Genomic DNA, 24,048 nt, shown 5'->3' with positions numbered 1-24,048 from the left:
ATTTGTCTATTGTGACCTTAAATAATACTTAAGCATTTTATTGTCTTTTCATCTCAAATTTGTGTTGTTGTAATTGTTGTTATTAAATCTCCAAATGCGTAAATGCATGGTTAACGTGCAATTTTAATTAATCGTGATGCCTTAAGTAAAAATTCATTTTCTGTTTGAATCAATATTTCACTTTTTGAAAGCAACAGATGTAATAAGATTAGGAATAAAAAAAGCCTATTAATTATAACTTTTTAAAGTAACCTCTATACCCAATGTGGGGTTTGAACTTACAACCCTGGGATCAAGGGTCACATGCTCTACTGACTGAGCAAGTCAGGCGCACCATAATTATAAATTTAAAAAAATTAAAATAGTACATCTCAGCACACAGAAAGCTCATAAACAAAATTCATAAATTTGATATGATCAATCTTTTAGCTTTATATAGATCAAACAGCATGTCAAGAAAAATTGATTTATCTTCATTATTTATTCTGTTTTATATGATGGTGCTCATAAATTTACTATGTAACATAATATTTATTGTGTAATAGGTGTAATATCAACACAAAGTTTCTCCTCAAATGGTTCATAGTGAAAAGAATTACTTATTTCCCCTTAAGCTTGAACATGACTAATGGCAAAGAAATTATATGAAAAGAATAACTTACCTGAAGTCCCCAGCAGAATGGAAGGGATTTTTAACCTTTACAGTGATTTCTTTCCATGTGTAACATGGGGATTTACAATTTATAACTTCCTAAAGTAAAAAAAAAAATTCTATATGAAAATAACAAAAGAGTACTATGAATTGCCATATATAAACTTAAAGCATTTAAAAAAAGCCTGTTTAAATATTACAGTGATATTAATTTATATAATTCCCCTTGTCCCACAAATATTGCACTACTAAAATCTGGGTGGGAAGGAACAAAAATAGATTGATTTCACGACATTAATGATCCATAATACTTTGCTAACAAGTGAATTATTTGTCACAATAGTGTGTCCTGAATTGAGTTCTTTAAAATTGATTTCCTTAATGACTGAGAATGGTTTCACATCTGCAAGTTAATCAATCACATACATGCCTAATATACATGACATAAAGAAGAGGCAGAGCATATGTGCACACATAGAGCTCTGTGAGTATAAACACAAGCTTGTGTTTATAATGTAGTGGCTACGATGACATATTTGTACTATAATAAAAGTACAGGGGCACCTGGGTGGCTCAGTGAGTTGGGTATCCAACTTCGGCTCAGGTCATGATCTCACAGTTTGAGTTCGAGCCCCATGTAGGGCTCTGTGCTGACAGCTCAGAGCCTGGAGCCTGCTTCAGATTCTGTGTCTCCCTCTCTCTCTTCCCCTCCCCCACTCATGTTCTGTCTTTCTCTCTCAAAAATAAGTAAACAGTAAAAAAAAAAAAAAAAAAAAAGCACAAATATAAAACTAAAACCTCAAACTACCTGAAGGACTTCCACAGAAAATAAGATTCTAGGAATTCTATATTTTTAGATCGGTCATGTTATTATCTTATTTTATTTCTCCATTATTATCCAATCCACACCCTGGTTTACTAAAACCATGAGTAGCCAGATGGAGAAGGAAACAGAGAGCCCGCATGAGCTTCATAGTATAGATTTGATCCATGGGACATTCAAGATAAATTGATAAATGTTCCTATCAGAGAAGAGAAACATTTTCTTTACTGCATAAACCACCAACACTTAATTCAAACAAAAACATAGACAAAAGCCCAGGGATTTCTTACCTTAAAATCACAAGTCTTCAGGGCAGAAGGGGATGTAAAGTTGGTACATGTACAGTGAATGACTCCATCATGAAAAGAACAAATATAATCCTAAAAATCTGACCTTAAAGTAACACTCAATACAAGTCCATTCAAATTCCCTTATAAAATTGAAGAATTATTTCCAGAGAAAGAGTATCAAAGCAAGAATATCAGAGACACAGAAGCCAAGAATTGTGCATATGTAAGTATGTGCACATATATGTCTATACACACACCATCTCAAAGAACAGGTGCTATATAGAGATAAAACTTGGAGGAATAGCTGTGCTTGGGACACTCCATGGCCTGCGAAGAGAAGCAGACATGTAAAATAGGGAAAATTTACTTACAATGGCCTTAAAGTTGAGGACTTCACCCTTAAGAGCAAAAGTCATTGTAGTGCCTCCTATCCCATGCTTAGGTTTTGAAATCAATAACAGTGAAGCTTCAGCAGGATGAAGGAAGCGACCGGTGAATTTCACAGTGATACTGATTTCATTTCTATTGAGAAAAGATAAAGGGGAAATATTTTACTGAAAAAAAACACTGCAAGCATCTCTTCAGCATAGATGATGTGCCCAGTGTCTACATCCTGCAATATACTCACTTCTACAATAAAATTAAAGACTGCTGCAAATCTCAGCAAGCCTACAGTACAGTTATTGTCATCAGTTAAAACACCTTGATCCAATCTGTAAAATCTACAGTTACCTTCAAATGTATGTACAATCTACCAAATAGTGGATTTCCAGTTAGCCACAGGAAATCGTGTATATACTTTTATGTGAAATTCTTAGGACATTTCTGTGCTACTGTTTAGGTAAACTCTTAGTCATATCACTGGTTTTTTTGTCACATGGAGGAAAAAAATGAGAAAGACTAAGAATTCAAAAAATACTTAAAGCCATGGTTGAAAATAAAATTTAAATCTGGAATCAAAATAATGGTATGTAAGTAGCAGGATTTTTATTTGAGAGAAACACATAAATAAAAGAAGGAATATAGAAAGCCATGTCTGTCTCCCTTAAACTTCAACTTTCTAGTCTAGAACACAGTAAAATGGTAAGGAGTCTGTGGACTTGGGGGAGATTCCACTTACTAGTGTGTCGGGGAATGAATACACTATGGCATCCTGGCAACCTAGCATGCCAACACATGAGCCACATATACAAGGCTTAGCTTCAGTGAATAAAAGTCATGGCAGAAAGCCTGTGATCCTCTGGTAGTAGAACATGGAGGCAGGTGAAGAGCTGCTACAAGAACCTTTTTCACTTGCCTCCCTACTGCCCTGGAGAGGGTGTCATCAGTTTCTCACTGCCCCCTAGATTCTGATGCGATATAAAGGTTGCTACCTAGCTCCCTTCAGGGTAGAGTTACAGGCTATAAAACTGCTTAGGTGCAGCATGAAATTGGCTGTCAGCAACATGGTGTCCTACTACATATGATGCATTCATCAACAAAAGCCCTTTTGATATGGTATGACCCTGCACAAGGGACATGGGTATCTAGCCCTTTTAATTTGTTTTCACTGTTTATATAACTAATGAAATCCTCATATAAAACAAATGGGCTAAGTGTTTCATAACTGGCTAAATCTTGCAGCCTGGCCTAGCCTTGCCACAAATGTGGATGAAAAATTGTGGGGAAATTTTACCTTGGCTTTTGCTCTGGCTGTGAGCATAGTTATCACAATTATTCCTTTTACAAACTATCACCTAATGCCTTCTCTTAGAATACCCTTATTTGGAAGTGGAGATGGGAATAGATTCTCTCAGTGTTCAACTTTGACTTAACTTCCCCCAAATCCTTGTGGAATTACTGTTCAATGAGTAAGTCTAGGGAGCATCAAAAAGTAAAATGAATTAAAGATTTTCAAAATCAATAGAAATACTCTTAAAACTGCTTTTTATGAAAAATTACAACTCACATGTAGCACGAGTGGGGATGGTTTTTACTCAGGTATGTCATCACTAAATGTCCTCAACTTATACAAAGGACATTTTGTTGGCCATTATGAAAAGCTCATGGACTTGAATTTAATTAAGTAGAAAGAATATTTGAACTTGAGATCTCTTTCAGGGTGTATAGGCTCAAACTCTGTGTTAGGATACCTGTGAGTGACTTATGATTTTTTTTAGATATTCTAAAATTCATCATTAGATCAAGCCATTCATTCATTCATTCATTCAGTTGATACTTATAAAGAATTTATAATGTTCCAAGCACTGTTTTAGGTTTTGGGATATAGTAATTAGAAAAAAAAAAAAACCACACTATTCCTGATATCCTGGATCTTACATTCTATAGGACAAGCAGAATATTAATTATGTTGTCACAGAACATAGTCTGAAGGGTGAGAGGGAGGGATATGTTAGGTGGGATATAAAGGATGAGAACAAGTTAGCTAGAATGAGCATGGGAGGAAAGAAAGCCTCAAGGCCTCTGGTATGAGGAATTATGATGTGTTTGAAGAACTCACCAAAGGCCAGTGGTGCTAAAGTTAGAGAGCAAGAGGGTTAGCGATACAAGATATATCCAGGAGCCAGCTCTGAAAAGCCACATGTTGACATATTCAATCTATATTTTAATGGTAATGGGAAGCTATGGGAATATTTTAAACAGAGGAGTGATATAAGCAAATTTGCATTTTAAAAATTGTTGCCATTCTAAGAGGATGAATTGCAGATGAGACTTTTCATCTGGACTCTGATCTTTGGAGCAAACTTGGAGCAAAGAGCATACCCTTGCAACGCCCATGTCAGATTCCCCACTGGTGTTCCAGATATTACAAACAACTGACAAGGATCACCACCCACAGAACTCCACCCATGCTACTATGAGGGCTGCCTGAACGGCATGGTTGGAGATACCCATTTGGGGAGGAGAGATTGGGGTGTCACCATTTTTCTCCCCATCACCAACACAGTGGTGCTTCAGGGAACAGGTCAGTGGCAACCACTGGAGGTGGAAGCCATTTATGCCAAACCCCGCACCTCCATGCCTGGTAACTGCTTTATCCACCAGAGTGAGATTAACACTGACTGAACCAGAAGACCTCTCCTCCACACCAGCACAGGCCCCAGTCCCAAGGCACCAACAAACAACTGTCGTGTGGTTTTGTATGTTATTCTGTTTTTGTTTTAATTATATATTTTTCGCTTTCCTTCTCTTTTCCCTTTCTTTTCTTTCTATTCTCCTCTTTTTTTCTTTCCCCATTGGAATTAGCCTCATACTTCCTGATTCAATTTTTGGTCAATTAATATTACATAAATATTTTTTCTTTCTTTCCTTTTTTTTTTTGTTTGTTTAATCAGGCAATTTACTTTATTTTTTTAAATACCTGTTCTGTACTTCTGTCTTCTTTATTTTCCTCTCTCTGTCTCAGTATTAAGTCTAATAGTTTCTTTTCTTCTCTACCTGGTCTTTTTTATTCCACCCTGTCATTTCTCTCTTGTATAGGATAAGGCTTCTTCCCTGGCCACTTTTTCCTTCTTTCCAGAGTTACTTCAAAGAACAAATCACAGCATACCTGGGGGAAGGTCCAATCCACCAATACGAGCAGTGGGATAAAGCAACCAAAGATACAACAAGAGAGTCACACAACACACACCAAGAACACTTCCAGAAGTGCCAGGTCCTGGATAATGTGTAACCTTTTTTTAATATAGCAGTATTCATAGGTACAGGACTCATAACAAGCTATTAAAACACATAAAAGACAGAAAACTAGCCAAAATAACAAAACAGAAGAATTCCCCTCAAAACAAATTCCAGGAAGAAAAGACAGCCAGAGAATTGCTCAAAACAGATATAAACAATGTATCTGAACAAGAACTTAGAATAACAATCATAAGGCTAACAGCTGGGCGTGTAAAGAAGATAGCGGAGAATCAACTGCTGCAGAGATCAAGGACCTAAGAAATGGTAATGATGAGTTAAGAAGTGCTGTAAGTGAGAGGCAAAATAAACTAGATGCACTGACAGCAAGGATAGGAGAAGCAGAGGAAAGAACAGGTGAAATAGAAGCTAAAATGATGGAAAATGATAAAGCTGAGAAAAAGAGGGAAAGGAAATTACTAGACCATGAGGGAAGAATTAGAGACCTAAGTGATTCAATGAAACAAAATAATATAGGTGTCATAGAAATTACAGAAGAAGAAGGAGAGAGAAAGAGGCAGAAGGTTTATTTGAACAAATTATAGCTGAGAACTTCCTTTTGGGAAGGACACAGACATCCAAATCAAGAGAGCACAGAGAACTCCCGTCAAAATAAACAATAAAAACAAAAAAAACAGGTCAAAACCAGAACATATAATAGTGAAATTGGCAAAATGCAAAGATAAAGAGAGAATTCTGAAAGCAGCTAGAGACAAAAGGGCCTTAACAAACAAGGGTAGACACATAATGGTAGTAGCAGACCTGTCCACTGAAACTTGGCAGGCTAGAAAAGAATGGCAGGAAATATTCAATGTGCTGAATAGGAAAAATATATAGCGAAGAATCCTGTATCCACCAAGGCTGTCATTCAGAAGTTACAGGCTTTCCCAGACAAAAAAAAAAAAAAATAGAAACTAAAGGAGTTCAAGACCACTAAACTAGACTTGCAGGAGATCCTGAGGTGGACTCTATGAGTGGAAAGCAGCAAAGACTACAAAGGACCAGAGATATCGCCACACGCATGAAACCTACAGATAACACAATGACACTAAATCCGTAACTTTCAATAATCACTCTGAGTGTAAATGAACTAAATGCCCCAATCAAAAGACATAGGGTATCAGAATGGATTAAAAAAAAAAAAAAAAAAAAAGCAAGATCCATCAATACGCTGCCTATAACAATCTCATTTTAGATCTGAGGACAACTGCAGATTGGAAGAGACGGGATAGGGACCATCTATCATACTACTGGATGTCAAATGAAAGCCGAAGTAGCTGAAGTAGGTTTAAAAACAAAGACAATAACAAAAGATGAAGAAGGGTATTATATCATGATTAAGGGGTCTATCCATCAAGAAGAGCTAAAAATTGTAAATGTTTATGCCCCCAATGTGGAAACCCACATATATACATCAATTCATTACACACATAACTAAATGCATAGATAAAAATACTGTGATTGTAGGGGACTTTAATACTCCACTTATAGCAACAGACAGATCATCTATACAGAAAATCAACAAGGAAACCACAACTCTGAATGACACACTGGACCAAAAGGACTTGACAGATATATTCAGAACTTTTCATCCAAAAGCAGAATACACATTCTTCTCAAGTGTACATGGAATATTCTCCAAAATAGATCACATACTGGGTCACAAAACAGCCCTCCACAAATATAAAAGGAATGAGATCATACCATGCATATTTTCAGATCATAATGCTTTGAAACTTGAAATCAACCACAAGAAAAAATTTGGAAAGCCTCCAAAAAAATGGAGGTTACAGAATATCCTACTAAAGAATGAATGGATCAACCAGGAAATTAAAGAAGAAATTAAAAAGTATATGGAAACAAATGAAAATGAAAACTTAACAGTCGAAACCCTTTGGGATGCAGCAAAGGCAGTCCTAAGAGGAAAATACATTGCAATCCAGACCTATCTCAAAAAGCAAAAAAGGTTCCAAATACAGAACCTAACCTTACACCTAAAGGAACTAGAAACACAGCATCAAAATACTCCAAGTCAGCAGAAGAGAAATAATAAAGATTGGAGCAGAAATAAACAATGTAGAACCCACTCCCCAAATAGTAAAACATATCAATGATTCTAAGACCTGGTTTGTTGGGAGAAAAATAAAATTGATAAACCCCTAGCCAGACTTCTCAAAAAGAAAAGAAAGAGGACCCAAGTAGATAAAAGCACAAATGAAAGAGGAGAGAGATCACAACAAATAGCATAGAAACACAAAGAATTCTTAGAGAATACTATGAAAAACTATATGCCAACAAACTGAGCAATATGGAAGAAATGGACAAATTCTTATACACCCACCAACCTACCAAAAGTCAAACAGTAAAAAATAGAAAATTTGAACAGACCCATAACCAGCAAAGAAATTGAATCAGTTATCAAAAATCTCCAAACAAAAAATAGTCCTGGGCCAGAGCGTTCACAGGGGAATTCTACCAGACATTTAGAGCAGAGTTAATACTTATTCTTCTCAAGCTGTTCCAAAAAATAGAAATGGGAGGAAAGCTTCCAGACTCATTCTATGAAGTCAGCATAACCTTCATTCCCAAAGCAGAAAAAGATCCCACTAAAAAGGAGAATTACAGGACAATATTTCTGATGAACATGGCTTAAAAAATTCCCAACAAGAAACTAGCAAATCAAATTGAATTCTGTATTAGAATTATTCACCATGGCTCTTTCAGAAGATGGCAGTGTAGGAGGACACTGGGCCCACGGTGTCCTGCTGACCACTTAGATTCCACCCACATCTGCCTAAATAACCCAGAAAACTGCCAGAATGGACTCTCCAGAGCCAAGCGTAGATGAGAGGCTGACAGAAGAGGACAGGAAGGGCGGAGAGGAGGTGTGCACTACACGGACTGGCGGGAGGGAGCCAGGGTGGTGGAGAGGCAGCCTGCCCGGCAAGGTGGAATCCCCTAGTTTGGCGTGCAAAAGCGGAGGCGCTGGACTGCCTGAGTTCTGACAGCCAGCGGGACTTAACATTTGGAATGTTATAAGTCGACAGCTCTGCTCCGAGAGCGGGAGAGCTAGAGGACAACGGGAAGGAGGGTTGTTGAGCCCCAGAGGACAGAGCTCAGCTTGGCGGGGAACAAAGGGGCTGGGAAGCACCATCTCCCTCGCCCATCCCCCAGCCAAAATCCCAAAGGGAAACGGTTCCCATCAGGGAACTTGCTTGCACCGTGCAAACACCCAACGCTGTGCTTCTGTGGATCCATCCCTCCGACAGGTCTACCTCCCACCCAGTGCCACAGGGTCCCTCCCTAAGCAGACCACCGAAGGCAAAGCGAGCTGAGTCTGCTCCTCCCACGCCTGTGTGCCTTGCGGATCCACCCCGGCTAATACGCCAGATCCCATGGAAGCAGCACCACAAGCCTGGCAGTGTGCAAGTTGCCCAGACAGGGGCCACACCATTCCACAGTGAGTCCTGCCCCTGGGAGAGGAGAAGATAAGGTAACACCAGCCTGACTATGGCTCCAGTGGTGGGCTGGGGGCAGACATCAGGTCTGACTGTGGCACCGCCCATCAACTCAAGTTACTCCAGACAGCACAGAGGAAAAGCCCTGCAGTTCCGTGCCACTCCAGGTACTATCCAAAATGATGACACAGAAGAATTCTCCACAAAAGAAATTCCAGGAAGTAGTGACAGCTAATGAACTGATCAAAAACAATTTAAGCAATATAGCAGAAAATGAATTTAAAATGATAGTCATAAAATTAATCGCTGGGCTTGAAAAAAGTATAGAGGAGAGCAGAGAATCTATTACTACAGAGATCAAGGGACTAAGAAACAGTCAGGAGGAGCTAAAAACTACCATAAATACTATAAATGAGCTGCAAAATAAACTGGAGGCGACGACAGCTCGGATTGAAGAGGCAGAGGAGAGAACAGGTGAATTAGAAGATAAAATTAAGGAAAAAGAGGAAGCTGAGAAAAAGAGATAAAAAAATCCAGAAGTATGAGGGGAGAATTAGAGGACTAAGTGACACAATTAAACGCAATTATCTACGCATAATTGGCATTCCAGAGGAGGAAGAGAGAGGAAAAGGTGCTGAAGGTGTACTAGAAGAAATCATAGCTGAGAACTTCCCTGATCTGGGGAAGGAAAAAGGCACTGAAATCCAAGAGGCACAGAGAACTCACTTCAGACGTAACTTGAACCGATCTTCTGCACTACATACCATAGTGAAACTGGCAATACAAAGATAAAGAGAGAATTCTGAAAGCAGCTAGGGATAAACATCTCTAACATAAAAAGGGAGACCGATAAGACTCATGACAGATCTATCTACTGAAACTTGGCAGGCCAGAAAGGAATGGCAGGAAATCCTCAATGTGATGAACAGAAAAAAAAAATGCAGCCGAGAATCTTTTATCCAGAAAGTTTGTCATTTAGAATAGGAGAGATAAAGGTGTTCCCAAACAAAAACTGAAGGAATTCATCACCACTAAACCAGCCCTACAAGAGATCTTAAGGGGGATCCTGTGAGACAAAGTAGCAGAGATATCACTGCAAGCATGAAACCTACAGACATCACAATGACTCTAAACCCATATCTTTCTATAATAACACTGAATGTAAATGGACTAAATGCTCCAACCAAAAGACAAAGGGCATCAGAATGGATAAAAAAAAAAAAAAACAAGACCCATCTATTTGCTGTCTACAAGAGACACATTTTAGACCTGAGGACACCTTCAGATTGAAAGTGAGGGGATGGAGAACTATCTATCATGCTACTGGAAGTCAAAAGAAAGCTGGAATAGCGATACTTATATCAGACAAACTAGACTTTCAATTAAAGGCTGTAACAAGAGAGGAAGAAGGGCATTATATAATAATTATAGGTCTATCCATCAGGAAGAGCTAAAAATTATAAATGTCTATGCGCCGAATACGGGAGCCCCCAAATATATAAAACAATTCATCACAAACATAAGCAACCTTGTTGATAAGAATGTGGTAATTGCAGGGGACTTTAATACTCCACTTACAACAATGGATAGATCATAGAGACACAGGATCAATAAAGAAACAAGGGCCCTGAATGATACATTGGAACAGATGGACATGGAAGATATATCTAGAACTCTGCATCCCAAAGCGACAGAATATACTTTCTTCTCGAGTGCACATGGAACATTCTCCAAGACAGATCCCATACTGGGTCACAAAACAGCCCTTCCTAAGTATACAGGAATTGAGATCATACTATGCATACTTTCAGACCACAATGCTATGAAGCTTGAAATGAACCACAGGAAAAAGCCTGGAAAACCTCCAAAAGCATGGAGGTTAAAGAATACCCTGCTAAAGAATGAATGGGTCAACCAGACAATTAGAGAAGAAGTTAAAAAATATATGGAAACAAATGAAAATGAAAATACAACAATCCAAACGCTTTGGGATGCAGCGAAGGCAGTCCTGAGAGGAAAATACATTGCAATCCAGGCCCATCTCAAGAAACAAGAAAAATCCCAAATGCAAAATCTCACAGCACACCTAAAGGAAATAGAAGCAGAAGAGCAAAGACACTGCAGACCCAGGAGAAGAAGAGAAACACAAGGATCAGAGCAGAAATAAATAATGTAGAATCAAAAAAAAAAAAAAACTGTAGAGCAGATCAATGGAAACCAAGAGTTGGTTTTTTTGAAAAAATAAACAAAACTGATAAACCTCTAGCCAGGCTTCTCAAAAAGAAAAGGGAGATGACCCAAAAAGATAAAATCAAGAATGAAAATGGAATTATTACAACCAATCCCTCAGAGATACAAGCAATTATCAGGGAATACTATGAAAAATTATATGCCAACAAACTGGACAACCTGGAAGAAATGGACAAATTCCTAAACACCCACACACTCCCAAAACTCAAACAGTAGGAAATTGAAAGCTTGAACAGACCCGTAACCAGCGACGAAATTGTATCAGTTACCAAAAATCTCCCAACAAATAAGATTCCAGGACCAGATGGCTTCCCAGGGGAGTTCTACCAGACGTTTAAAGCAGAGATAATACCTATCCTTCTCAAGCTATTCCAAAACATAGAAAGGGAAGGAAAACTCCCAGATTCATTCTATGAAGCCAGTATTACTTTGATTCCTAAACCAGACAGAGACCCAGCAAACAAAGAGAACTACAGGCCAATATTCCTGATGAATATGGATACAAAAATTCTCAATAAGATACTAGCAAATCGAATTCAACAGTATATAAAAAGAATTATTCACCATGATCAAGTGGGATTCATTCCTGGGGTGCAGGGCTGGTTCAACATTTGCATATCAATCTATGTGATACATCACATTAATAAAAGAAAAGATAAGAACCATATGATCCTGTCAATCGATGCAGAAAAAGCATTTGACAAAATCCAGCATCCTTTCTTAATAAAAACCCTCGAGAAAGTCGGGATAGAAGGAACATACTTAAAGATCATAAAAGCCATTTATGAAAAGCCCACAGCTAATATCATCCTCAATGGGGAAAAACTGAGAGCTTTCTCCCTGAGATCAGGAACACGACAGGGATGTCCACTCTCACCGCTGTTGTTTAACATAGTGTTGGAAGTTCTAGCATCAGCAATCAGACAACAAAAGGAAATCAAAGGCATCGAAATTGGCAAAGATGAAGTCAAGCTTTCGCTTTTTGCAGATGACATGATATTATACATGGAAAATTCGACAGACTCCACCAAAAGTCTGCTAGAACTGATACATGAATTCAGCGAAGTTGCAGGATACAACATCAATGTACGGAAATCACTTGCATTCTTATAAACTAATAATGAAGCAACAGAAAGACAAATAAAGAAACTGATCCCATTCACCATTGCACCAAGAAGCATAAAATGCCTAGGAATAAACCTAACCAAAGATGTAATAGATCTGTAGGCTGAAAAGTATAGAAAGCTTATGAAGGAAATTGAAGAAGATATAAAGAAATGGAAAAACATTCCGTTCTCATGGATTGGAAGAGTAAATGTTGTTATAATGTCAATACTACCCATAGCTATCTCACATTCAATGCAATCCCAATCAAACTTGCACCAGCATTCTTCTCGAAGCTACAACAAGTAATCCTAAAATTTGTATGGAACCTCAAAAGGCCCCGAATAGCCAAAGTAAATTTGAAGAAGAAGACCAAAGCAGGAGGCATCACAATCCCAGACTTTAGCCTCTACTACAAAGCTGGAATCATCAAGACACCATGGTATTGGCACAAAAACAAACACATAGACCAATGGAATAGAATTGAAACCCCAGAACTAGACCGACAAACGTATGGCCAACTCATCTTTGACAAAGCAGGAAAGAACATCCAATGGAAAAAAGACAGTCTCTTTAACAAATGGTGCTGGGAGAAGTGGACAGCAACATGCAGAAGATTGAAACTAGACCACTTTCTTACACCATTCACAAAAACAAAGTCAAAATGGATAAAAGACCTGAATGTGAGACAGAAAACCATCAAAACTCTAGAGGAGAATGCAGGAAAAGACCTCTCTGACCTTAGCCGCAGCAATGTCTTACTTGACACATCCCCAAAGGCAAGGGAATTAAAAGTAAACATGAACTACTGGGACCTCATGAAAATAAAAAGCTTCTGCACAGCAAAGGAAACAATCAACAAAACTAAAAGGCAACCAACGGAATGGGAAAAGATATTTGCAAATGACATATCGGACAAAGGGCTAGTATCCAAAATCTATAAAGAGCTCACCAGGGCTCTAATGGGCAGAAAACATGAATAGACACTTCTCTAAAGAAGACATCCAGATGGCCAACAGGCACATGAAAAGATGCTCAACATTGCTCCTCATCAGGGAAATATAAATCAAAACCACACTGATATCACCTCACACCAGTCTGAGTGGCTAAAATGAACAAATCAGGAGACTATAGATGCTGGAGAGGATGTGGAGAAACAGGAACCCTCTTGCACTGTTGGTGGGAATGCAAAGTGGTGCAGCCTCTCTGGAAAACAGTGTGGAGGTTCCTTAAAAAATAAAAAATAGACCTCCCCTATGACCCAGCAATACCACTGCTAGGAATTTACCCAAGGGATACAGGAGTACTGATGCATAGGGGCACTTATACCCCAATGTTTATAGCAGCACTCTCAACAATAGCCAAATTATGGAAAGAGCCTAAATGTCCATCAACCAACGAATGGATAAAGAAATTGTTTATATACACAATGAAGTACTACGTGGCAATGAGAAAGAATGAAATATGGCCTTTTGTAGCAACGTGGATGGAACTGAAGAGTGTTATGCTAAGTGAAATAAGTCAAACACAGTAAGACAGATACCATATGTTTTCACTCTTATGTGGATCCTGAGAAACTTAACAGAAACCCATGGGGGAGGGGAAGGAAAAAAAAAAGAGGTTAGAGTGGGAGAGAACCAAAGCATAAGAGACTCTTCAAAACTGAGAACAAACTGAGGGTTGATGGGGGGTGGGAGGGAGGGGAGGGTGGGTGATGGGTATTGAGGAGGGCACCATTTGGGATGAGCACTGGGTGTTGTATGGAAACCAATTTGACAATAAATTTCATATTAAAAAAATACGAGTAAAAAAATCAAAATAATATTCACATTTGAAAACAATTTTGGGAGAAAATCTCATGGTTTTTGGCAGATTTGTACATCTTAAGAATTATTTTAGATGAAATATTAAAACTGAGACTTGGAAAAACCATAGAATGCTCATATGCTTGCTTAAATAAAGAAAAATGAAAGGAGATTTTTCTTGTGCCTATCCCCAACAGGAAGAACCTGTAGATTTATATAGTTTCAACTCTTAGAAAATTGGACTGTCAGATATGCAAAAACATAAATAAAGAACATGGGGGCGCCTGGGTGGCGCAGTGGGTTAAGCGTCCGACTTCAGCCAGGTCACGATCTCTCAGTCCGTGAGTTCGAGCCCCGCGTCAGGCTCTGGGCTGATGGCTCGGAGCCTGGAGCCTGTTTCCGATTCTGTGTCTCCCTCTCTCTCTGCCCCTCCCCCGTTCATGCTCTGTCTCTCTCTGTCCCAAAAATAAATAAAAAACGTTGAAAAAAAATTAAAAAAAAAAAAAAAGAACATGGAAAATGTTGCAAAACTAAAAAAAAATATTCACCATGATTAAGTGGGAGTCATTCCTGGATTGTAGGGCTGGTTCAATATTTGTAAATGGATCAATGTGATACATCACATTAATAGAAGAAAGGATAAGAACCACATGATCCTGTCAATAGACGCAGAAAAAACATTTGACGAATATAACACCCTTTCTTGATAAAAATCCTCAAGAACGTTGGGATAAAAGGAACACACCTTAACATCATAAAAGCCATATATGAAAGTCCCGCAGCTAGTATCATCCTCCATGGGGAAAAACTGAAAGCTTCTCCCCTGAGATCAGCAATACGAGAAGATTATCCATTCTTACGACTGATGTTTAACATAATATTGGAAGCCCTAGCCTCAGCAATCAGACAACAAAATGAAATAAAAAGCATCCAAATAGACAAGGAAGAACTCAAACTTTCACTTTCTGCAGGTGACATGATACTCTACATGGAAATCCTGAAAGACCACCAAAAACTGCTTGAACTGATATATGAATTCAGCAAAGTCACAGGATATAAAATCAATGTACAGAAATTGGTTGTACCTCAATACACCAACAATGAGTCAAGAGAAAAAGATATCAAGGAATTAATCCTATCTATAATTGCACCCAGAACCATAAAATACCTAGGAATAAACCTAACCCAAAAGGTCAAAGATCTGTACACTGAAAACTATAGAATGCTTATGAAAAACTTGAAGAAGACACAAAGAAATGGAAAAACATTCCACACACACGGATTAGAAGAACAAATGTTAAAATGTCAATACTACTCAAAACAATCTACACATTCAATGCAATCCCAATGAAAATAGCACCTATACTCTTCACAGAGCTAGAACAGTCCTAAAATGCATACGGAACCATAAAAACCATGAAGAGCCAAAGTAATGTTGAAAAAGAAAACCAAATCTGGAGGCATCACAATCCCTAACTTTAGCCTGTACTACAAAGTTGTAATCATCAAGGCAGTATGGTATTGGCACAAAAACGGACACAAATACCAATGGAATAGAACAGAGAACCCAGAATTGTACCCACAAATGTATGGCCAACTAATCTTCAACAAAGCAGGAAAGTGTATCCAGTGGAAAAAATACAGTCTCTTTAGAAAATGGTGCCAGGAGAACTGGACAGCCACATGGACAGGAGAACTGGACAGCCACTTTCTTACAACATACCCAAAAATAAATTCAAAATGGATGAAAGACCTAAATGTGAGGCAGGAAATGATCATAACTATAGAGTAGAAAACAGGCAACAACGTCTTTGACCTCAGGCACAGCAACTTCTTGCTTGACCTGTCTCCAAAGGCAAGGGAAATAAGAGCAAAAATGAACTATTGGGACCTCATTAAGATACATAGCTTCTGCACAGCAAAGGAAACAATCAGCAAAGCTAAAAGGCAACCAAGAGAATAGGAGAAGATATTTGCAAATAACATATTGGATAAAGGGTTAGTATCCAAAATCTATAAAGAACTTATCAAACTCAACACCCGAAAAACAAATTATCCAGTGAAGAAATGGGCCGAAGACATGAATAGATACTTTTCCAAAGAAGACATCCAACAGACATATGAAAAGATGCTGAACATCACTTATTATCCGGGAAGTACAAATCAAAACCACAATGAGACAGCACCTCACACCGGTCAGAGAAGCTAAAATTTACAACTCAGGAAACAACGGATGTTGGTGAGGATATGGAGAAAGCGGAATCCACTTATACTGTTGGTGGGAATGCAAACTGGTGCAGCTACTCTGGAAAACAGTATGGAGGTTCCTCAAAAAATTACAAATAGAATTACCCTCGACCCAGCAATACCACTACTAGGAATTTATCCAAAGGATACAGGAGTGCTGATTCGTAGAGCCACAGGTACCCCAATGTTTATAGCAGCGCTTTTGACAATAAATTATGGAAACAGCTCAAATGTCCACTCACTGTTGAATGGAGAAAGAAGGTGTGGTATATATATACAATGGAATACTATTCAGTGATGCAAAAGAATGAAATCTTGCCATTTGCAACAATGTGGACAGAACTGAAGGGTATTACACTAAGTGAAGTAAGTCAGTCAGAGAAAGACAGATATCAGGTTTTCACTCATATGTGGAGTTTGAGAAACTTAACAAAAAACCTTAGGGGGAAGGGAAGAAAAAATAAATTACAAAGAGAGAAGGCAAATGACAAGAGACTCTTAAATACAGAGAACAAACTGAGGGTTGATGGGGGTGGGGTTTGGGGGGACGCAGTGAAAATGGGTGATGGGAGTTGGGGAGGGCACTTGTGATGAACACACTTTTCTTTGGAAAAGTGATGAGCACTGGGTGTTGTATGTAAGTGATGAATCATGGGAATCTACTCCAGAAGCCAAGACTATACTGTATACACATTATGTTAGCTAACTTGACAATAAATGATTTTTTAAAAATTTAAAAAGATTAAAATTAAATTAAAAATTAAAAGATGATGGTACATTAAATTTAGTATGGAACAGGTGAATAAGAAGAAAAGATGTCACATTTAAGATAAATTTGGTGGGGGCACCTGGGCAGCTCAGTCTGTCAAGCGTCTGACTTTGGCTCAGGTCATGTTCTCACAGTTCATGGGTTTAAGCCCCGCATCGGGCTCTATGCTGACAGCTCAGAGCCTGAAACTTGCTTCGGATTCTGTGTCTCCCTCTCTCTTTCTGCCCCTCCCCTGCTCACACTGTCTTTCTCTGTCTCTGTCTCTCTTTCTAAAATAAACATTAAAAAAAAAAAAAAGATAAATTTGGTAAAATCAACAGGACTTGCTACCAGATTGGACTTCTGTTCAAAAAAGAAAAAAAGGTGTTTTAGAATGACCATATTCTAACATGCATTCAATAAATGAACTTATACTCAAATCCTATGAAACACATTTTAAAACATAGTATCCTTTTTATGAGGTCGATGGCTGGTTTTAGGACAGTGAAGATTTGAGCCTGTCTTGAGTATAGACGTTCCTTTTGAAATTTTGTAGTCATATTGAGGCATGTAAATGACAAGGATTTCTTCCTGAATGTGTTAGAAAGTTCAGAATCAAATGTCTGGTCCAGTTAGCTAAGTGTCTTAGGTCTTTAAAAATGTGTATAGCCTTCATCTTAATTTTTTTTACTTTTTATTTTCTTTTTGTTCCAATTGCTTCCCTCTCATAAAAAAATATCCTTAATGGGGTGCTTGGGTGGCTCAGTCAGTTAAGTGTCCAACTTTGGCTCAGGTCATGATCTTGCGGTTGGTGGGTTTGAGCCCTGCACTGGACTCTGTGTTAACAGCTCAGAGCCTGGAGCCTGATTCGGATTGTGTGTCTTCCTCTCTCTCTCTTTTAAAAATAAACATAAAAAAAAAGTTAAAAAATATATCCTTGATATTAAATATATTTTGTAAGCTACTTTAACTTGGCTTTTGGAATAGATGAAAAATATAACATATCAATCAATGTCAATGCTCATTTGGCTCAATGAGCATAATGAAGAAAAAAAGAAACTGAATGGTTTTCCAAAAGTATATTTTCATTTTTATGCAGTTACTCTATGGTTATAGCTAAATTTAATCATCAAATTAGATGCAAAAGTAAACATGTTTGTTTATATGTTGGTGTAGCTGTTTAATCGTTTCCTTATAAATGATTTCACTGGGAATTTAAATCCACAGCTGGCAGAAAGAGCCATTATTAATCGTGATTTAGACAGACTCTAAGGATGTGGTACATATAATTATATAATATCTGATAATGATAATGCTACATTTTTTTTAAGAAAACAAATTTTTTTCTGAGCCCTATTTGTAAAAACAAAAGACTATGAACTTACATAGTCTAGATAAAAAGATGCTTAAAGAACCACCTAATAACAGTATTTATGCCTACAAAATAAAAAGCATCTAGAAAAAGGACTAATTATTTTCCATATATATTGACAATTAAGCACCATCTCTTCTGGAAACCCTTCCATGGTTAACCCAAAACCACTTAGGTACTTTTTTCCATCTTCCTCTAATTCTATACACACAACACAAATAAAACAATTATCAGGGTATCTGGGTGGCTCAGCCGGTTGAGTGTCGTACTCATGATTTCACCTCAGGTCATGATCTCACGGTTGGGCTCTCTCTCTCTCTCTTCCTCCCTTATCCTTATTGTGTATTTGCTGTAGGGTACTCTACTAGATTTGAATCACTTGTGAGCAGTGTTGACACATTTTCATCTGTGAATCACTAGCACTTCAACTTTAGGTGGCGGGGCAGCAAATGCTCATTGCTTCCTATATGTTCCAGTTACAGTATTAGGTGTTTTGCCTATATATTTACATTAATTACTGACAAAACTGTGGCTAAATATTCTGATCCCCTTTTTACAAACAAGAATAATGAGGCTGGATCATAGAGCCTGTACATGCCAGTATCAAAGTCCAGCACTTGTTAAATGACATGACAGCAGGGTTCTAGACCACAGTGGCATCTGAAGTCTAGATTTATCATCTAAGAGAAATATCATTAAAATTATAAAAGAGATCTTTTTAAAAGCTGCTAGTTAGAGGAAGCTATCAATGAGCATCTGAACAGAGGTTGACAAGGAAACAAAGCTGGCCTGTGGACTCCTGGAGAGGCCATTTCCAGAACTGCCCACTTACATGGAGGGTAAGATCGGATTCAGATAACTTCACTCTCCTCAAGGTCAGCGCAGAATGCTGGGCAATTTGGCATAAAAGCAGAATGTTCTTCATACTACAGTAAAGGTTTGGTTGTATATATAGAACCACAATATATTTTTATATTGCCATATTATTACATATAAATGGATGAACAAGTATCACAAGTCATTAGAGTAAATCCTTAAATAGGAAACACTGAAATCAAAATAAACATTAACAAGTGACCTAAAAGAAGATAAATAATATAGGTCAGAGATGAGTATATAAAAGTCAGAGACATTTATGAAGATACTAGAACCCCCATTTAAGGACAGGATGCTATGAAATAGAGACACTTAATAAAAATGAAAGCACTCATGAATATACATATTTAGGAGATTCTCATTTTCTCTCACTCTCTCCCATTCTCTTCCCCAAAGGAAACAGTTGGAAAAGAAGGCTTGTTGATAAAGAGAGGAAAAAACAATGAGATAAAAAAATACTAGTGATAAGATACACAAAGGATGCAATCAACAGGTTCAATATTCAACAGTTAACGGTTAGAAAATGAGAACTGTGAAAAAGGAGGGGAAATAATTATGAAAAAAAAACAAAGAATTTTCCAGTGCTTATGAAAGATAACTCCATAGTTAAAGGACTCGTTGTATACCCAGACAGTGAATAAAAAAAGACCCTCCTTGATGCACCCCGGATCACTATCAGAACACAATCAGAAAAGAAGATCCTAGAAACTTCTAGAGGTGTTGAGAAAGAGAATTATAGTAGACTTTCTCATCACAAATATTGAATACTATGAGGCAGCAGAACAATTATCTTAACACTTATAAGGAAAAAAAAATATTTTCAACTTAGAATAATAAGCCAAGCAAAATATAAATCAAGTGTGAGAGTAGTAAAAAAAAAAAAAAATGCCTAAAAATGGAAAATCTTGGAAAATTTACCTCGCCCATATTTTATTAGGTTTCATAAGGATGGTTTTAGTAAATAAGTTAGTACATAAGAAAGAGAAAGGTACTAGTTTCTATCCAAAGAAAAATAAAAATGTCCAATACTGACATCTCTTCAGTAGGTCTGGAAAGCAATCAGTCCAAATAAAAGGAACACGCAAAGTACTCTGAAAGATATACTTGAAGGAAAGAGACTTCAAGGATTATATGCATACCTTTAGAATTTATTAATATTCTCAGCTTAAAAAAGGAGTCAAAAGATACTTTTTATTCTGATGGTATAAGAAACACTTATATAATAGATTTTTACTCCTTGGAAAAGTAATAAATAGAAGATAAAACTAGTGATGTTTGTAGGGAGGGCAATAAATCTGGAGAAGTAAGCAAACTAGATCATTAAATATTATAGCTATACATCAAGACATTTTTTCCAAAATTGATATAACAAATATATTGGCTAAAATAATATGGATTATTTCAATTTATGGAAGTAACCATGGGAAGAACTAAAATGAGACATAAATCAAGGAGTGAAAACTAGGAGGCTCAAGAAGTGGAAACAGATTTGAGGTTGGGGGGGGGGACTTGTTTTTTATTTTTAACTCCTCTGCATATTTGACTTGTCAAACATGTATAAGTTAGATTTTTATTTAAAAAAAGATACATAAGTCAAAAACAAAAGTACAGGTGTAACATGGTGGAAATATGATGTATTTGTAATTACATGTGTGAGCAGGTATACATGAATATATGGCCAGTTAATATGCACTTGGAGTGTATTAAAACTTTACAAAGCTATTATTTATAAATATGTCTATATTTATATAGACCATAAATGGTGCAATGGTGAATAAAGAGAAAAAAAGTCACAGTGATGAGAAGTTAATAGGAAGTAGCCTGTTGGCTTCACCCAAGTGAAGTATTTGCACAAACGCTCTCCTGGAGAAACAAAAACATGATACAATTACCTGCCATGGATCTTCAGGATTACTTACAAACAGTCAAAGCCACATTTTATTGAATGCTCTGTATGAATGTGATACATACACACACACACACACACGTACACACACACACATACACAACATGTGCTGTTGTCAAGTGAGTAAATGCAAACTCTGCATTTAGACTGGCTGGTTTTGAATCTCCACTTGACCATCTAACAGCAGCGAAAATTGGGCAAATGATTTAATGTCTCTGCCCAATCTCTTCTTTTGGGAAATGGGGACACTTAGGCTATAAGGATGATGAAATATGAAAAGGTACACAAAGTACATGTTATAAAGATTTTGTACATACAAATGTTTAATAAGCATTAAGCATTCTAATATTTACATATGTAATGAGTTTATTGTGTAAATATTTAACCAGGCATATGTTATAATAAACACATATTTGTCCATATAAAAAGACCACAAAGAAATGAACTGATAAATTAACTCTGCTTATCTGATGGAGTTCTCAGTAATGGTTGTTTCCTCTTTATACTTTTCTGTAACAAATTCTCAACATGTACAGGCTTTAAACTTATAATAAAGACTATAAGTGTTAATTTCATTAATTGAAATGTGATCTTAAGGTACAATATGAGAAGTTTAGTGTGGCTGTTAGGAATAATTTCCTGAGAGCTTTGAAATACTGGAAGAGCCTACTGGGTTTATGAGTGAAAAAAAAGTGGGGGAACCTGAAACCTTTTGACTTCTATAAACCTATATGAAGGGCAGAGAATAGATCTCAATTATCAAAGTCCCAAGGGAAGAAAAATGGTACTGTGACACTGTTCAAATAAACTTTTATTACTACAGTTGTGTTTTGTAACAGACATGTAAGAAGTAGGACTTAGAAAATGGGTGGGCTGTTTTTACAAGTTTTATTCTAGTCATTTAGTTTATAATATAGAAACTAAGTGAAGAATTAGTAGAGTGAAATTAAGTGAAGAATTTAGTATATAATACAGAAAGTAAGTGAAGAATTGTATCCTCACATTCAGTTCAATCTGGATATAGTACCAATCATGAATATGCAGAATTTATAAATTGTATACTCCTTAGCATGCAGCAGTAACTGAAGAAAACAAACAGGGGCTAATGACACAAGCCAGGGGCACTTCTGCAACTGGGTTTCTGGGTATTTTAAAAGCAATTAAAATGGCCCTTATTTCTAATTTTTCCTGTGTTTGATATATTAGAAATAATGATGATTACAATGTGAAAAGAAACTCAGGGTTAATGTATAGTTAAAAACCAAAAGGATAACCAGGTGAAATAACTTTAGTAGTTACACTCTATCACTTTGCATTGGGAAAAAATAATAAAGCAAAGGCAATGACTAAAATTCAAGGTGGTTAAAGTCAATTAGTGGTTATTAAATTTGTGAACCCCTGTGGTACTAACATGGCTGGACTTTTATCATCCTTGCATTTTGTAATAAGAATATTTGCTATCATTAATACTGTTGACATATCTAATAGGATTTGTTGATCTGGGAAGAGTAATATATTATACTCATATTTAACTTTTCAAGACTATATTCTAGGGGCTTCATTTGTACTTTATTTCGGAAAGTAGGAGAGTAGTAGTAGAAACATTTAAAAAACGCATTATGAGAACAGAATCAGATAGAAATGAGACTTTAAAGAAAATCACTACGACTTGGAAGTGTGTGTGTGTGTGTGTGTGTGTGTGCGCACACACACACACACACACACATACATATACACATATTCATACATATAAACACAAGGACAGCGAAGGGCAAGAGAATAATGGCAACACTGAAGGTGTTTTTCAGGTAAGATTATCAGTCTTTGACTTTTTTTGTTCTTCATACATTCATAGCTTCTAAATTTTCTGCAATGAGCACATTACTCAGAAACTATAGATAACATAAAAAGAACCATATAAAATGTTATCCATAATATAATCTATATAAAATATACTTAAGTAAACAATATATATATATATATATGTATGTATATAAATTTAGCACACACTGGTCAGAGTTTCTTACAGGGAACAGAACTGCAGTACATAAACAACTTATAGTCTAAACTCTATGGCCTATATGCATGCAAAATACACTCAAACTAAAAGCATATATTAAAAGCAACTGTTTTATGTTGTTAGAATTATTTTAACAAAATTGGTGAGGAATCTCAACAACATATACATAATTTATCTATGTTTGAGTGATGATCTTTCATTATATATAAACCAGTTAAAAACAAAACCAGGTCACTCTTTTAAAATTATAATACACATTAAATCTCTAGGGCTGATATTTTCAGTGAAGTAAAATTTAAAAAGCAAAAAAAAAAACCCCACTTACTTTGAAGATATTCTCACAATGTTCCCAGTTTGGGAAAGGGAGAAGTCAGCAGCATCTTTCCCAACAATTGTAGCATTATACACCAAGTTTTTCAAGCTTGAATTTTTCAGTAAAATCTATATTGAAAAAGAGAGTATAAATAATTTCATGAACTTTAGAAATATATAATTTAACACTTATTTTCATCAAAGCAGGTTATACATTTTAATCATGAAAATTTTCCTAACGTGGAGTTAGGGGAAGATGGCAGCGTGAGAGGATGCTGCGCTCAGCGCGCATCCTGCTGATCACTTAGATTACACTTACACCGCCTAAATAACCCAGAAAACCGCCAGAAGACTAGCAGAATGTTGTCTCCGGAGCCAAGCGCAGACGAGAGGCCCACGGAAGAGGGTAGGAAGGGCGGACAGGCGGTGAGCGCTCCACGGACTGGCGGGAGGGAGCCGGGGCGGAGGGGCGGCCCGCCGGCCAAGCGGAGCCCCCGAGTCTGGCTG

The 24,048-nt window shown here is 37.1% G+C and overlaps 1 protein-coding gene across 1 annotated transcript in view; it reads right to left on the bottom strand.

Moving 5' to 3' along the window:
• Nucleotides 1-24,048, bottom strand: part of CFAP47 (cilia and flagella associated protein 47) — a 540,470-nt gene that overhangs the window by 265,322 nt on the left and 251,100 nt on the right. Inside the window, exons 38-40 of the mRNA XM_058712583.1 lie at nucleotides 23,555-23,670; nucleotides 2,137-2,287; nucleotides 663-751 (exon numbers count right to left, since the gene is read on the bottom strand). Coding sequence (XP_058568566.1) covers nucleotides 663-751; nucleotides 2,137-2,287; nucleotides 23,555-23,670 — 356 coding nt within the window. The remainder of the gene's footprint in view (nucleotides 1-662; nucleotides 752-2,136; nucleotides 2,288-23,554; nucleotides 23,671-24,048) is intronic.

The sequence above is a fragment of the Neofelis nebulosa genome, chromosome X, assembly GCF_028018385.1.
Source record: "Neofelis nebulosa isolate mNeoNeb1 chromosome X, mNeoNeb1.pri, whole genome shotgun sequence".
In the NCBI taxonomy this organism is placed as follows: domain Eukaryota; kingdom Metazoa; phylum Chordata; class Mammalia; order Carnivora; family Felidae; genus Neofelis; species Neofelis nebulosa.
This window is presented reverse-complemented; position numbering and strand designations above follow the sequence as displayed.